We start from the raw sequence: 14,283 nt of genomic DNA on the forward strand, positions 1-14,283 counted from the left end.
AAGCCTGCAGGCACAAGCGGGCTGCAGAATGCCTGAGGCCTGCGCTCTACCCACTCCTCAGCGTGTGCTCCACGCACACGCACTTGGGCACAAGCTCCGGTGTGCACTTCTCGTCAGCGCCTACGCTGGGCCCGAACGCTGACTGCCAAACCAATGGAATGAAGCTCCTCTGCACTTAATGTATCTAAACTCTTTGGAGACAAACACACGTCAGCCAGGAGATGAGCCTTAAACCTGCCATTTATCATATGTTTCTAACAGTCGTTAGGATAAACCAGGCTCCCGGAATCATTTCCTAAAGACACAGCATCCATCTTCTAGCAGGAGTTTCTATCCCATGCCAGCCTGGTTTCTAAGGAGACACTATAGATTCTCGCATTACTTGCAGCTGACACTTGTGAGAAAAACCCTTCCTAGTTTAAAAAAAAACAACACCATGACTCTGCTCTTAGCTCCTCAATAGTAAAATAAAAATGACGTGTGTGTGCGTAAACTATGAGAAGCAGACTCCAACAATAAATAGAAAAACTATCAAATGGTGGCAACTAGAAAGCACACTTAACTTTTAGTCTATTTATAAATAATAAAGACTACTTTGTGCCTTTTTATATGTACCCAAGAAAAGACACATTCAACCATTTTGACCTCACCATTTATAGCCTTCCACAACAGAGGGCCATTCTTCAGCCAAGGTCTTATGAACAGCTGTGCTCTTCTACAAGACCCTCCAAGTGAGCCCTCAGCAATTATTACACATTTTCCCTTCTCTTTAAGAAAGAATTAGGGAAGCTGGGCATGGTGGCACACACCTTTAAGCCCAGCAAAGCAGAGGTAGGAGGACTGCCATGAATTCAAGGCCACCCTGAGACTCCATAGTGAATTCCAGGTCAGGCTGAACCAAAGTGAGACCCTACCTCGAAAAAAACAAAAAAAAAAAAAAATTAATTATTAAAAATAAATTTAAAAAAATTTGGGGAATCGAGAAATATGGCTCAGTAGTTAACACACTTGCCTCCAGAGCCTAATGACCTGGGTTCAATTCCCCAGTACCCACATAAGCCAGGTGCATAAGGTAGCATATGTGTCTGGAGTTCATTTGCAGTAACTATAGGCCTTGGCCTGCTCATTCTCTAATAGTGTTTGTTTGACGAATTTGGGAGCCCCCATGTTAGGTGCATATATGTTTAGGATTGTAATGTCCTCCTGTTGGAGTGTGCCCTTAATCAATATAAAGTGACCTTCCTTATCTTTCTTGACTAACGTCGGACTAAAGTCTACCCTGTCTGATATTAGGATAGCAACCCCTGCTTGTTTTCTAGGCCCATTTGCTTGAAACACCGTCTTCCAACCTTTCACCCTAAGATAATGTCTATCCTTTGTAGAAAGGTGAGTTTCTTGGAAACAACAAATTGTAGGATCCTGCTTTTTAACCCAGTCTGCAAATCTATGTCTTTTCGTTGGGGCATTGAGACCGTTGATATTAAGAGATATTATTGAAAGGTGTGTATTTATGTTTGCCATTTTGTGTGTGTGTGTGTGTTACTGGTTCTACCTGTGCTCTCTTCTGTTAACTGGTATTTGAGTATAGCTTGTTTTTTCTAGGTTCCTTATATGTGTGCTTTTCCTTTTGTTCAGCATGGAGGATTCTATCAAGTATTTTCTGTAGAGCTGGTTTTGTCTTCAAATACTCCTTTAACCTGCTTTTGTCATGGAATGTCTTTATTTCTCCATCTATTTGAATGGATAACTTTGCAGGATAAAGTAACCTTGGTTGACAGTTGTTATCTTTCAGAACTTGGAATATATCACTCCAAGCCCTTCTGGCTTTAAAAGTTTGTGTTGAATAATCTGCTGTAATCCTGATGGGCTTGCTTTTGTAGGTAACTTGATTTTTCTCTCTAACTGCTTTCAATATTTTTTCTTTGGTTTGTGTGTTTGGAAGTTTGATTATAATATGGCGAGGAGAGGTTCTTTCTGGGTTTTGTCTGGCTGGGGTTCTAAAGGCTTCCTGTAACTGTATTGGCACCTCTTTCCCAATTTGGGGGAAATTTTCCTCTATGATTTTGTTGAAGATGCCTACTATGCCTCTGGAGTGGAGTTCTTCTCCTTCTACTATGCCCTGAATTCTTATATTGGATCTTTTCATAGTGTCCCGAATATCTTGAAATTCCCACTCATACTTTTCTATAAGTTTGTCTTTCTCTTTGTTGGACTGCATTAGGTCTGCCACCTGGTCTTCTAGCTTAGATATTCTGTCCTCTCCCTCATCCATCCTACTGGTGAGATTTTCTACAGAGTTTTTTATTTCATTAACTGTGTTCTTCATTGCTAGTAATTCTGACTGGTTTTTCTTTATTATTTCTATTTCCCTATTTATGTCTTGTATTGCCTTCTTTATTTCATTAAATTGGTGTCCTGCCTCTTCTTTGATTCCTTTGATTTCCTCTTTGATTTCTTCTTTGATTGTTTTCATGTGTTCTTTGACCTCTTTGAACATATTTATAATTATTCTTTTGAACTCTTTCTCAGGCATTTCCTCTAACTCTTTCTCACTGGAGGACATTTCTGATGCATTAATACTTTTAGGTGGATTTATATCGTCTTGCTTTTTAGTGTTTCTTGTGTTATAATGTATATATTTTTGCATCTTGGATTAAGTTAATGCTTGGATTTTCTAGCTAGCTGTGTATTCTTAGCTGTATCAATTGATTTGATGTAATATATTTTCAGGGTAGGACCTTAAGGTATTAGGTGTGGCTCTTAAGACTCTCAGAGTATCTACAAAGATGTTCTTAGGGGTTGAGTTTCCCTGCTATAGGAGTATTCAAGCAGGCTGAGTGGAATAAAATACAGGTAGATTCTAAAATTTAACTAAACACTGTACACATTCAATCAAAAACAGCCCCAAGTATGTATGCAAGAGTAGTTATTATAATGACCAGATCCTCTATCAACAAAGAGGTTTAGATTTCTGGTCTGTTGAGGGATCCAAGTCAGCTTGTGACCAAGTGAGACCCTTCCCTGGTGCAATCCCAGTTACCTTGGGTGATTTTGGTCTCAGTCAAGTTGCTGCCTGGGTCGTCGGGCTGCTGTTCTGATTTCTGGAGCTGGGTACTTGCTTTTCCTACGGGGCAAACCGGGCCTGCTCATTCTCACTCTCTCTCTCTCTCTCTCTCTCTCTCTCTCTCTCTCTCTCTCTGCCTCTCTCTGTCTCTTTCTCAAATAAATAAATATTTTTAAAAGAACTAAAAATCTTCAAATTGATATATTTATAAAATAAAACTGTATATAATTAGGTGTATAGATAAACAAAGAAAAATAAAAACTGCAAATCAAATATAATATTTAAAACTCCCTTTCTTAATTTTCAGTGCCAGGGATGGGATACCTTCCAGTGAGTTGTTGACCAGGGAGGTCCCTGATGCCCCCAAAACATAGGCCATTGCCAAGGCCCTTGGTTTCCCACCAGGAATAGATGGTAAGGCCCTATTGCTGAAGACTCCACATACTTGGGCTGCAAGGTCACTGATAATTCCTGCTGGAACTGAGCTGATAATCTCCTCCATGTAGACCAGCTGACAGAAAGCTGGAAGAAGCCATTCTGCATGCAATTCAATGGGAGAGAGAGAAATCACCAGTGAAGATACTCAACAGTGGACACTGAAGGCCTTAAATTTGGCCAGTCAGGCCAAATGAGCCAACGGGTACAATAGTGGCACGTCTGTCAAGGTGGAAACCAACTGCCCTCTAATTGGACTGGAGGCCCACTCCATGGGAGAGAATATATCCCTGATACTGAAAACTTACAACAGGGGTAGTCATGAGCCCTAGGGGTGTAATGTCTGCTGCAGTGTGGCTAAATGTATATACTATGCTTATCGAACTGCCCAGTAAGCACTTCTCTTAATGTTCATACCCTTCTATTAATGCTACTCTCACTTTTGGTAGAGAATCTTCTCTTTTCAGAGGGCTGACTTGGGATGACTCAGAAGGTATATGGTGCTGGAAAGAAGTGACTGGAGTACTCAGTACTGTAATATCTCCATCACACCTTCCAAGGCTCAAGGTCTAATGTGGAAGAGGTGGCGGAAAGAATGTAAGAGCTAAAGGAAGGGTAGGACTCCTTACAACGTGCTCACCCCAGACACAAAACAGCCAGGATATCCATGACCTCACAGTGCCTGACACTACCTGCACAAGACCATCATAAGAGGAGGAAAAGATCATGACATCAAAAGTAAAAGAGAGACTGATTGAGATGGGGAGGGGATATGATGGATAGTGGAATTTCAAAGGGGAAAGTGGGGTGAGGGAGGGTATTACCATGGGATATTTTTTATAACCATGGAAGTTGTTAATAAAAATTTGAAAAAAATAAATAAAATAAAATAAGAACTCCCTTTCTTGGGCTGGAGAGATGGCTCAGCAATTAAAGGTGCTGGTGCATGTTTGCAAAGCCTGACAGCCTGGGTTTGATTTCCTTGTACCCATGTAAAGCTACACAAAGTGGCACATGTATCTGGAGTTCATTTGTAGTGGCAAGGGGCCTTTATCTCCCCACTTCCTTATAAATAAATAAAACATTTTTAACCTCCCTCTTCTTAAGAGTATATAGGGATATGTATGTGAGTACACTATGTATGCCCCTACTTGGCCAAGGCTATTCTATTCCTGACCTGGAGGTGGACAACCAGGGTTTTATCCATCCCTGAAGGGATGAGCTGTCTGTACAAAGACCTTACTCTGCACAGTAAGGGGTTCACAGGCTTGGTGGGGGGCAACATACATTGCATCCCGCCCATAACTGAGACCATAATCTAATGGACACCCAGCATTTACCCATCCTTTACCACAAACCTCAGCCCATTCCAGCTGTGTCAACAGTGACATGTTATTTTAAGGGCTGAGTGTAGTCTATAACTTGTAATGCCTACACTGCACCATAAACAGGGCACCAAATGAAGGCTCACCTTGGCCTCACCTGTCTAATCTCAGTTGGTCCACCTTTTACATAGGGTATCATAAAGGCCATAATATCTGGGCCAAATGAGGAATGAGCATCTTACAAAATTTTCTGTTTTGTTTTTTCAAGATAAGGTCTCACTCTAGCCCAGGCTGACCTGGAATTCACTATGTAGTCTCAGGGTGGCCTCGAACTCGTGGCAATCCTCCTACCTCTGCCTCCCAAGAGCTGGGATTAAAGGTTTGTTTCACCATACCAAACTTTCTTCCAATATCTTAATAGCACCAGCCACTAGTCAGGGTTAGGCCTGGATCTTATCCACCATGGTCCCTGGCATCCCTTTGGTCTTACCCCACCAGACAACTCTCAAGAATCTAACAGAAAATCGAGGACCCCGAATTTTAGACATGGCCACAGTCCATCCCCATGATGTTAGAGGAGCTCTCAGACACCTAGCAGCAGCCTGTGAAGCTTCAAGAAAACCAGAGGTTAACAGCACATCCTCAGTACAGTGCAACAATGTAATAGGCTCTGGCCTCTTCCAAGGGACCAAATCCTCCTGGGTTACAAGGCCATGGCAGACTGTCAGGCGCTATAGGTTCTCCAGCTGCAAGAGTGTCTGTGTAATCTCTTGATGTCCATCAAGAAGTTGGTATTGCTTCTTATGCCCATAAGAAGCAGTACTGGGGTACCCTTATTTTTATGGCCCACACCTTGCATTAGACCTCATCCACTTTCATCAGCAAAGTGACAAGTCCAGCCAGATATCTGTTCCCAGAATATATTCACCCACTGGGGAGATCCATGCTCTGTAAGTGCTGGGTGAAAACTGCCCTGTGCCCAGGATGATGGTAATGCCTTACCTTCATGGTTTGGCCCCCAAATTCATCAACATACATGGCCATCTAGGAAAACAGTCTGGACTTGGTTTTTTTGTGTGTTTGTTTGTTTTGTTTTGTTGGGTTTTTTTTTTGTTTGTTTGTTTTTCTTTTTTTTTTCGAAGTAGGTCCGCTCTCTAGCTGACCTGCAATTCACTCTGTATTCTTAGGGTGGCCTCAAACTCACGGTAATCCCTACCCCTGCCTCCCAAGTGCTGGGATTAAAGGCGTGCGCCACCACGCCCAGCTCCACTCTGGACTTTTAACAAGGTGCCGTTAGTATCTGTGTCCAATAGGGTCAACACTTGGTAAACATTTGTGGTGGACCAATATATTGTTAGTTCAATCTAAGGCCTCCACTCATCTGGGGTTCCCCCTAACCAGGCACTTAATTTCTACTCTGTAGGGGTTTGAGTCAGGTGTCCCCCATAAACTTATGTATTCAGAATGCTTGCTTCCCAACTGGTAGCAATTTGGGAGGTGGAGCCTTGCTGGAGGAGGTGTGTTGCTGGGAGTGGACCCTGAGGTTTATCAGCCCTAGCTTGCCAGTGTTAGTTCGACTCACCCTCCTGCTGCCGTTTTCCACCTGCTGTGGCAGAGGTGATGCCCAGCCTCTGCTCGTGCCATGCTCTCAAGCCTGCCATCAAGAAGCTTCCCCTTGAGACTGTGAGCCAAAAATAAACCCTTTCTCTCAGCTGCTTTTGGTTGGGTGCTTTACCCTGCAATGAGATAGTAGCTGCAACATTACCCCTAGTGCAGGAAAGGGACACCAGAGTCACCAGTGATCACAAGATGCTGTAAACAGAATGGTCTGGTCCTTTCCAAGGTCTGGCCATGTTTTTAGCCCTCTCTTCCTTTGGAGAACTTCTGGTGTTGCTGTGTTGCAGGTAGATGGCCTCACAATGTCAGCAAGGCCTCATTAGTAGGCTGGCAATCTTTCATTTCTCCATCCCCGCCAGCCAATAAAATGTCTCCTCACATTGGCACCAGGGAGACCCACCGGAATGTACCCTTTCCCTTCAAAGGCATCGCCAGGGGTCCTCGTTTCTTTCCAGTGGCAAGTTTCACAGCACATTCGATGCTCCCTTATAAGTCACCGAAAGCAGCAGTTGCAGTCATGGCCTCCGGCCCCACACAGACCATCAGGGCAGCCACCAGAATCTCGTGGCTGCCAATATCCAAACAGTAGTTCCTGGGGACTGTGACTAGTACCACACCCCGCTTTGGGCAGGACAGCCCCTAGGAATATAGATCAAACAGCCCACTGGATTTCCCTTTCTCACTCAAGGTTCCCGGGCAGCTGCAAAAAGTACTGGGACTGGCCAGAGGCAGTGTCACTGGGGGCAGGCCCTGTCGTCCAGCCCTAAGGTGCGTTCACAGTAGCTGAGCTCTGGCTGTCGGAGTTTCTCTCACTGCTGTGCTAGGAACAATGGGGAGAGCCAGCTTCTTCTGTCTGGATGCTTGTCTAGCAATGAAAAGTAACTACAACAAGGGGTCTCACATAATCAAATTCCTATCATAAAAAGCTGTCCAAGCAAGACAAGGTCAGAAGACAGGTCACACTGCTTTTGTGGCCTCTAGCTCCGGGTCAGTGTGCAGAACTGCACGCTCTGTAGAAAAACCAATTTCTTGCCAGCTAGAGAGTACATCATGCTGCAGTGAGGGGAGATGTACAAGTGTGAGCCCACTGTAAGTGGCCCTGAAAACATGTGAACCTGTTTGCCATGGTTATTTAGGCCAGATGCTAAGTCTTATCTCATGGTGCAGAGAACTGAGCCATCTCTGTGTGTAAAGCTTGCAGCTCTCCTGACATCTTAGTGTCTGTAAGGAATCAAACCAGGAGTCTGTCTGCCCCTCTCAAAAGCTGATCTGCTCACTGTTGAGCGCAGTGACGAGGATCAGTCAATAAGTGTGTGGTATTTGAGGATGGTGGCAAGCCTGAGCTTCCTGCTGCAGGGACACCACAGGAGCTGAAGGCTAGACCCCCAGACACTCTGACCTCAGGCCAAGGTCTCATCCTGCCCTTCTGTAGCACTCGGTGCTGCTTTGGATTTTAATCCCAACCCCTTAGGGATGAGCTGTTCCTCCGGCATTTTGACCCTGTGGTAACCTGCAGACTAGCAAACAAGGAGCCATCTGACAAGGTGACACTCCAGATTTCATAGCTCACCTTCCATCACAGCGATGAGGCACCTGGGCTTGAGTTCAGCCAACAGTCGTCACGCCTCCACATATGGCATGTGCTGGGGGGGTCACTCAACTCCCCAGGCCCCCATGCCCCTGATTTCCACAAGCCCCGATTTCCACCCAGAATTTGTATGGACAAAGCAAAGATAGCAACTCAAGCATACAGTATTCATGGGAATATAATTGCAATGATGTGTTTATTATTTGTTTGTTTTGGTTTTTCTTTGACAGGAATTTATGTAGCCCAGGTTGGCCTTACGCCTCTTGCCTCACCTTCCAAGGGCTAAGATTACAGGTGAGCACTGCTACACCCAGCTTTTCAATATTGATTTGAAAAATAAATTTCCTTGACTACATGTCATTCTGAAAACAAGCAGGTACTGAGCTGGAGAGATTACCTAGTGGTTTCGGCACTTGCCTGTGAAGCTTAAGGGCCCAGGTTTGATTCTCTAGATCCTATGTAAGCCAGGTACACATGGTAGTGCATGCGTCTGGAGTTTGTTTGCAGTGACTAGAGGCCCTGGCGTGCCTATTCACTCTCTCTCCCTCTCTTTCCCTCTGTCTCTCTATCTCTAATAAATAAATACATAAAATAAATGAATATTTTAAAAAACAAGCAGGTACTGATGGAACTAAAATTAGTTAATTTAAATTACAGAAATAAATATAATTATTCTATCCTACCTAAAACATTTGTACAAAAATGATACCTAAAGCCTAAATAACTAGAATGTGTCCAGTATGCTATCAAGAGATTGAGAGAAAAAACATAATCTCAAAAATACAGGAAAGAATTCAACAGAAATCACATTTGCAGAGCATTGAAAGGAAAATAGTGCTAATCCATATGTTCAATGGAGTCATTCTATGTTTTGCTAAAGTACTGAGTCTATGAACACCTGCACTAAAGCAATAAAATCTTATGTTAAAATAAGAACCGAGCACATAAGATTCTGTGACAGCGAGAGAGATTGCTACCTTGGGCCACTTGGGATTGAGGAGCCGGGCTTTGATGGCATCGTCCAGAGCCTTGTCGTACTGCTGGATTTTCATGTAGGCTGCGGACCGGTTGCTGTATAAGATGCAGTTCTGAGGGTCAACAGCCAGAGCCTCATTATACAGCACGATAGCCGTGTGGAAATCCCCTTCGTGACAGGCCTGGTTACTCTGGCGAACCTTCTCGACAAACTCGGCTTTGCTCAGTACTGGCTCATCAGGACTTCTCCGGCCCATGGTCTTAGCACCAAAGAGAGGGACCTACAAAGAAAGAAAAGCAGTTGGACCAAGTTCAGGTCATCAGGACAGTCTTTCATTTGAGCCTTAAGCAAGGGACACTCCCTGTCATGTTTATGTCCCAGATGACAATAAGCTGCCTTGGAAACACACTGCTGCAGGTAATAGTGTGCGCGTGTGTACAGGATGCGCTCACTCATGCCATACACGCGCACGTGCGTTAACACGCTGCTGCAGGTAATCGTGTGTGCGTATGTACAGGATACGCTCACTCGTGCGATACACACGCACGTGCGTTAACACGCTGCTGCAGGTAAACTGTGTGTGTGTACAGGATGTTTTCACTCGTGCGATACACATGCATATGCGTTAACAGGCTGCTGCAAATAAACATGCGCGTGTGTGCAGGATGCGCTCACTCACATGATGCACATGCACATGCATTAACACGCTGCTGCAAGTAAACATGTGCCTGTGTACAGGATGCGCTCACTCACGTGATGCACACACACATGTGTTAATACACTGCTGCAAGTAAACGTGTGCATGTGCATAGGACACACTCACTTATATGCTGCATGTGCACATGCGTTAACACGCTGCTGCAAGTACATGTGTGCATGTGTACAGGATGCGCTCACTCATATGATACACGTGCACATGCATTAACATGCTGCTACAAGTAAACGTGTATGTGTGTATAGGATACACTCACTTATATGATGCACGTGCACATGTGTTAACACGCTGCTGCAGGTAATTGTCTCTGGACAAAAGATTATAAACGATTTTTAACTTTCTTAACCAAATGTTAAGCAATGGCTGCATGCAAGTTTTAAAATGTACCACTGCACTTGGACTGGCAAATTTGTTAACCATAACTTGGCTACTAACATGAAATTTCAAGGATTTGTTTTTGTTTTTTCAGCTATAAAAATCTCCCTCCTACCTTCTTTTTCTTCTCTTCTCCCACTCTACACTCTCAACCCCTCTTCCTCCCATCCACCGACCCCCCCCCCATGCTGGAAGTCAAATCCCGAACCTGATCTATGTATGCCATGTAAATACTTTACCACTGAGCCACCTCCCTCGCCCAAGATCTATTTTCAATATTGATTTTTCAAAATCACAGAGTTGTCTTTGACTTGATAGCTACAACCTTAAAAACAGGAAGAGGGCTGGAGGGATGGCCCAGCAGTTAAAGACATTTGCTTACAAAGCCTGATGCGTTCGATCACCAGTACCCACATAAAGCCAGATGCACAAAGTGATGAATGCATCTGTAGTTTGATTGCAGTGGCAAGAGAACCTGGTGCACCCATTTTCATTTATCCCCCCCCCATGCAAATAAATAAATTTTTGTTTATTTGTTTGTTTTTCGAGGTAGGCTCTCCCTCTAACCCAGGCTGACCCGGAATTCACTATGTAGCCTCAGGCTGGGCTTGAACTCGCAGCCATCCTCCCGCCTCAGCCTCAGGAGTGCTGGGATTAAAAGCATGCACCATTACTCCGGGCCCCAAGATTTCATTTTTAAAAAACATCAAATTATCAATGCCACTAGAATACAAGGAGAAGAAATTTAATACAGTCAAATCAGGAGAGATGCTGCATAATTCTGAGAGATTTTGTAATTATAATTTACATTAAACAGGTTTAAAAAACCTTATAATTTCCTTTCAAACCATTAAAGAGGACAATATATCTGATTTGATACAAAACATAAAAGACAGCTCAGAGGGCTGGAGAGATGGCTTAGTGGTTAAGTGCTTGCCTATGAAGCCTAAGGACCCCGGTTCAAGGACCCACATTAGCCAGATGCACAAGGGGGCGCACGCATCTGGAGTTCGTTTGCAGTGGCTGGAAGCCCTGGCATGTCCATTCTCTCTCTCTCTCTCTCTCTCTCTCTCTCTCTCTCGCTCACTCGCTCTCACTCTCGCTCTCTGCCTCTTTCTTGGTCTCTCACTCTCAAATAAATAAATAAATAAATAAAACAAAAATTAAGTTAAAAAGACAGCTCAGAGAAGTATTTGTATTAAATAAAGAGCTGGAGAAATGGCTTAGCAGTTAAGGTGTTTGCCTGTGAAGCCTAAGGACTCAGGTTCAACTCTCTCTCTCACCCTCTCTCATAAACAAATAAATAAATACATTTTTAAAAAGAGAAATATTTGTATCAACATGCCTTTAATCCCAGCACTTGGGAGGCATAGTTAGGAAGATCGCTGTGAGTTCAAGGCCACTGTGAGGCTACACAGTGAATTCTAGGTCAGCCTGAACTAGAGTGAGACCCTACCTTGAAAAAAAAAGGGGGGGAGAGAGAGAAAAAAATATTTGTGTTAAAAATATTGTGTTAAAAAGAACAATTTCCACAGAGAGGTGGAAAAGCAGGTCTAACATCCTATATAGCTGTGGTGATTTGAGTCAGATGTCCCCCCATGAACTCATGTGTTCTGAATGCTTGGGCCACAACTGCGGGCAATTTGGGAGGTATAGCCTTGCTGTTGGAGGCTAGCTTTGGGGTGTTGTAGCCAGCTTCCCCTTGCCAGAGCTCACTCCCCTGCTGCTGTTTTCTACCTGTTGTAACAAGGAGGTGATACCCAGCCTCGGCTCATGCCACATTTCCCTGGGCCATCGTGGAGCTTGCCCTCGAGACTCTAAGCCAAAATAAACCCTCTCCTCCCATCAGCTGCTTTTGGTCCCGGGTTTTGTGCCAGCAATGAGAAGGTGACTACAACAAGAAGCATCCACTCTTCCTCATATCACAGAAAGTTATATGCTAAACTTGCAGGACAATGCAAAGCAATAGAATATCCTAGGAATCTCAAGTATCTGCATTAAAATTATGTCTCTCTTGGACTGGAGGGATGGCTTAGCAGTTAAGGCATTTGCCTGCAAAGCCAAAGGATCCAGGTTCAATTCTCCAGGACATAACCACATAAGCCAGATGTACAAGGGGGCGCATGAGTCTGGAGTTGATTTGCAGTGGCTGGAGGCCCTGTCACGCCCATTCTCTCTCTCTCTCTTTCTCTCTCTCTCTCAAACAAATAAATATATTTTCTTAAATTTTTATTAGCATTTTCCATAACTAAATAAATTTTTTTAAAAATTATTTGTGTGTGTGCATGTGAGTTGTTTGGGTGTATACATCCACACATGCACCACTTTGCATTCAACTTTATGTGGGTGCTGGGAATTGAACCTGAGCTGACAGGTTTTACACACAAGGTCTTTAACCACTGAGCCATCTCCCTAGCCCCATAACATTTTCTTTTTTTATTTTTTATTCTTATTGTTTTGATTTTTGTGGTAGAGTCTCGCTCTGGCCCAGACTGATCTGGAATTCACTATGTAGTCTCAGGGTGGCCTCGAATTTATGGCAATCCTACCTCTGCCTCTCGAGTTGCTGGGATTAAAGGTGTGAGACACCACGCCTAGCTACATTTTCTTTCTGTTTTGTTTTGTTTTGTTTTTTGTTTATCAAGGTAGGGTCTCACTCTGGCTCAGGCTGACCTGGAATTCACTATGTAGTCTCAGGGTGGCCTCAAACTCACAGCGCTCCTCCTACCTCTGCCTCCTGAGTGCTGGGATTAAAGGTGTGCACCACCATGCCCCTCTCTCTCTTTTTTTAACTATTTTTATTTAGTTAGTTAGTTGACAGAGAAAGAGGGAGAGAGAGAGAACGAGCGCAGCAGGGCCTCCAGCCACTGCAAATGAACTCCAGACATATGCGCCCTCTTCTGCATCTGGCTAACATGGGTCCTGGGGAATTGAACCTGGGTCCTTTGGCTCTGCAGGCAAATGTATTAACTGCCAAGTCATCCCTCCAGCCCCATTTTCTTTCTTTTTTTTTAAAATGGTATTTATTTATTATTTATTTATTTATTTGCAAGCAAAGAGAAACAAAGAAGACAGGGAGGGATAATAAGAACAGGCATGTCAGGCCCTATAGCCATTGCAAAGGAACTCAGATGCATGTGTCACTTTGTGTGTCTGGCTTTACATGGGTACTGGGAAACCAAACCCAGGTCATTAAGCTTTACAGGCAAGTGCCTTAACCACTGAGAAATCTCTCCAGCGCTTTTTAAAGTTTGTATTGACAGCCTCCACACATATGGACAGTACATTAAGATCGTTATCCCCTCCCATTGCCTCTCCTTCCCCCACTCTAACCCACTCCACTAGTCCCATCTTCTTTCCAACTGGCCTCTCTTCTATACTGATGTCATAGTATTGTCCCCTATTTGCAGGTCTTCATTTTTTAATTCAATTAATTTATTTATTTTTATTTGAGACAGAAAGAAAGGGAGAGAGAGAAAGAATGGGTGCACCAGAGCCTCTAGCCACTGCAAACAAACTCCAGACACATATGCCACTTTGTGCATCTGTCTTACATGGGACCTGGAGAATGGAGCCTGGGTCCTTAGGCTTCACAGGCGAGCGCCTTTAAGCCATCTTTCCAGCCCTATTTGCAGGTCTTGTGTAGGTAGCATCAGGCACTATGAGGTTGTGAATGCCACAACCACTTTTATCTGGAATTCAGCATTGTAAGCACTCCTTCCCTTCCTCCGGCTCTTACATTCTTTCTACCACCTCTTCTCTAATGCTCCCTGAGCCTTGGAGGATGTGAAGGAGATATCTTACTTAGTGCTGAACACTCCACTGTCTTTTCTTCTTGGCACTCTGATGAACCACTCCAGTGGTCACCACCATCAGAAAAGAGAAGCTGCCGGGCGTGGTGGCACACGCCTTTAATCTCAGCACTCAGGAGGCAGAGGTAGGAGGATCGCTGTGAGTTCAAGGCCACCCTAAGACTACATAGTGAATTTCAGGTCAGCCTGAGCTAGAGTGAGACCCTACCTCAAAATAAATAAATAAATAAAAGAAAGAAAAGAGAAGCTTCTCTAACTGAAAATGAGAGTAGCATTAACATATGGGGGTAAACCAGGCGTGGGGGTGCACGCCTTTAACCCCAGCACTCGGGAGGCAGAGGTAGAAGGGTCACCGTGAGTTCGAGGCCACCCTGGG

At 44.1% G+C, this 14,283-nt stretch overlaps 1 protein-coding gene across 4 annotated transcripts in view; it reads right to left on the reverse strand.

The window, feature by feature from the left end:
- Positions 1 to 14,283, reverse strand: part of Ttc28 (tetratricopeptide repeat domain 28) — a 589,332-nt gene that overhangs the window by 545,271 nt on the left and 29,778 nt on the right. For all 4 annotated transcript variants that reach the window (XM_045132336.1, XM_045132335.1, XM_045132337.1 and 1 more), the window contains exon 2: positions 9,007 to 9,285. In XM_045132336.1, coding sequence (XP_044988271.1) covers positions 9,007 to 9,285 — 279 coding nt within the window. The remainder of the gene's footprint in view (positions 1 to 9,006; positions 9,286 to 14,283) is intronic.

This window comes from Jaculus jaculus, chromosome 13 (genome assembly GCF_020740685.1).
Source record: "Jaculus jaculus isolate mJacJac1 chromosome 13, mJacJac1.mat.Y.cur, whole genome shotgun sequence".
NCBI classification, from domain to species: Eukaryota; Metazoa; Chordata; class Mammalia; order Rodentia; family Dipodidae; genus Jaculus; species Jaculus jaculus.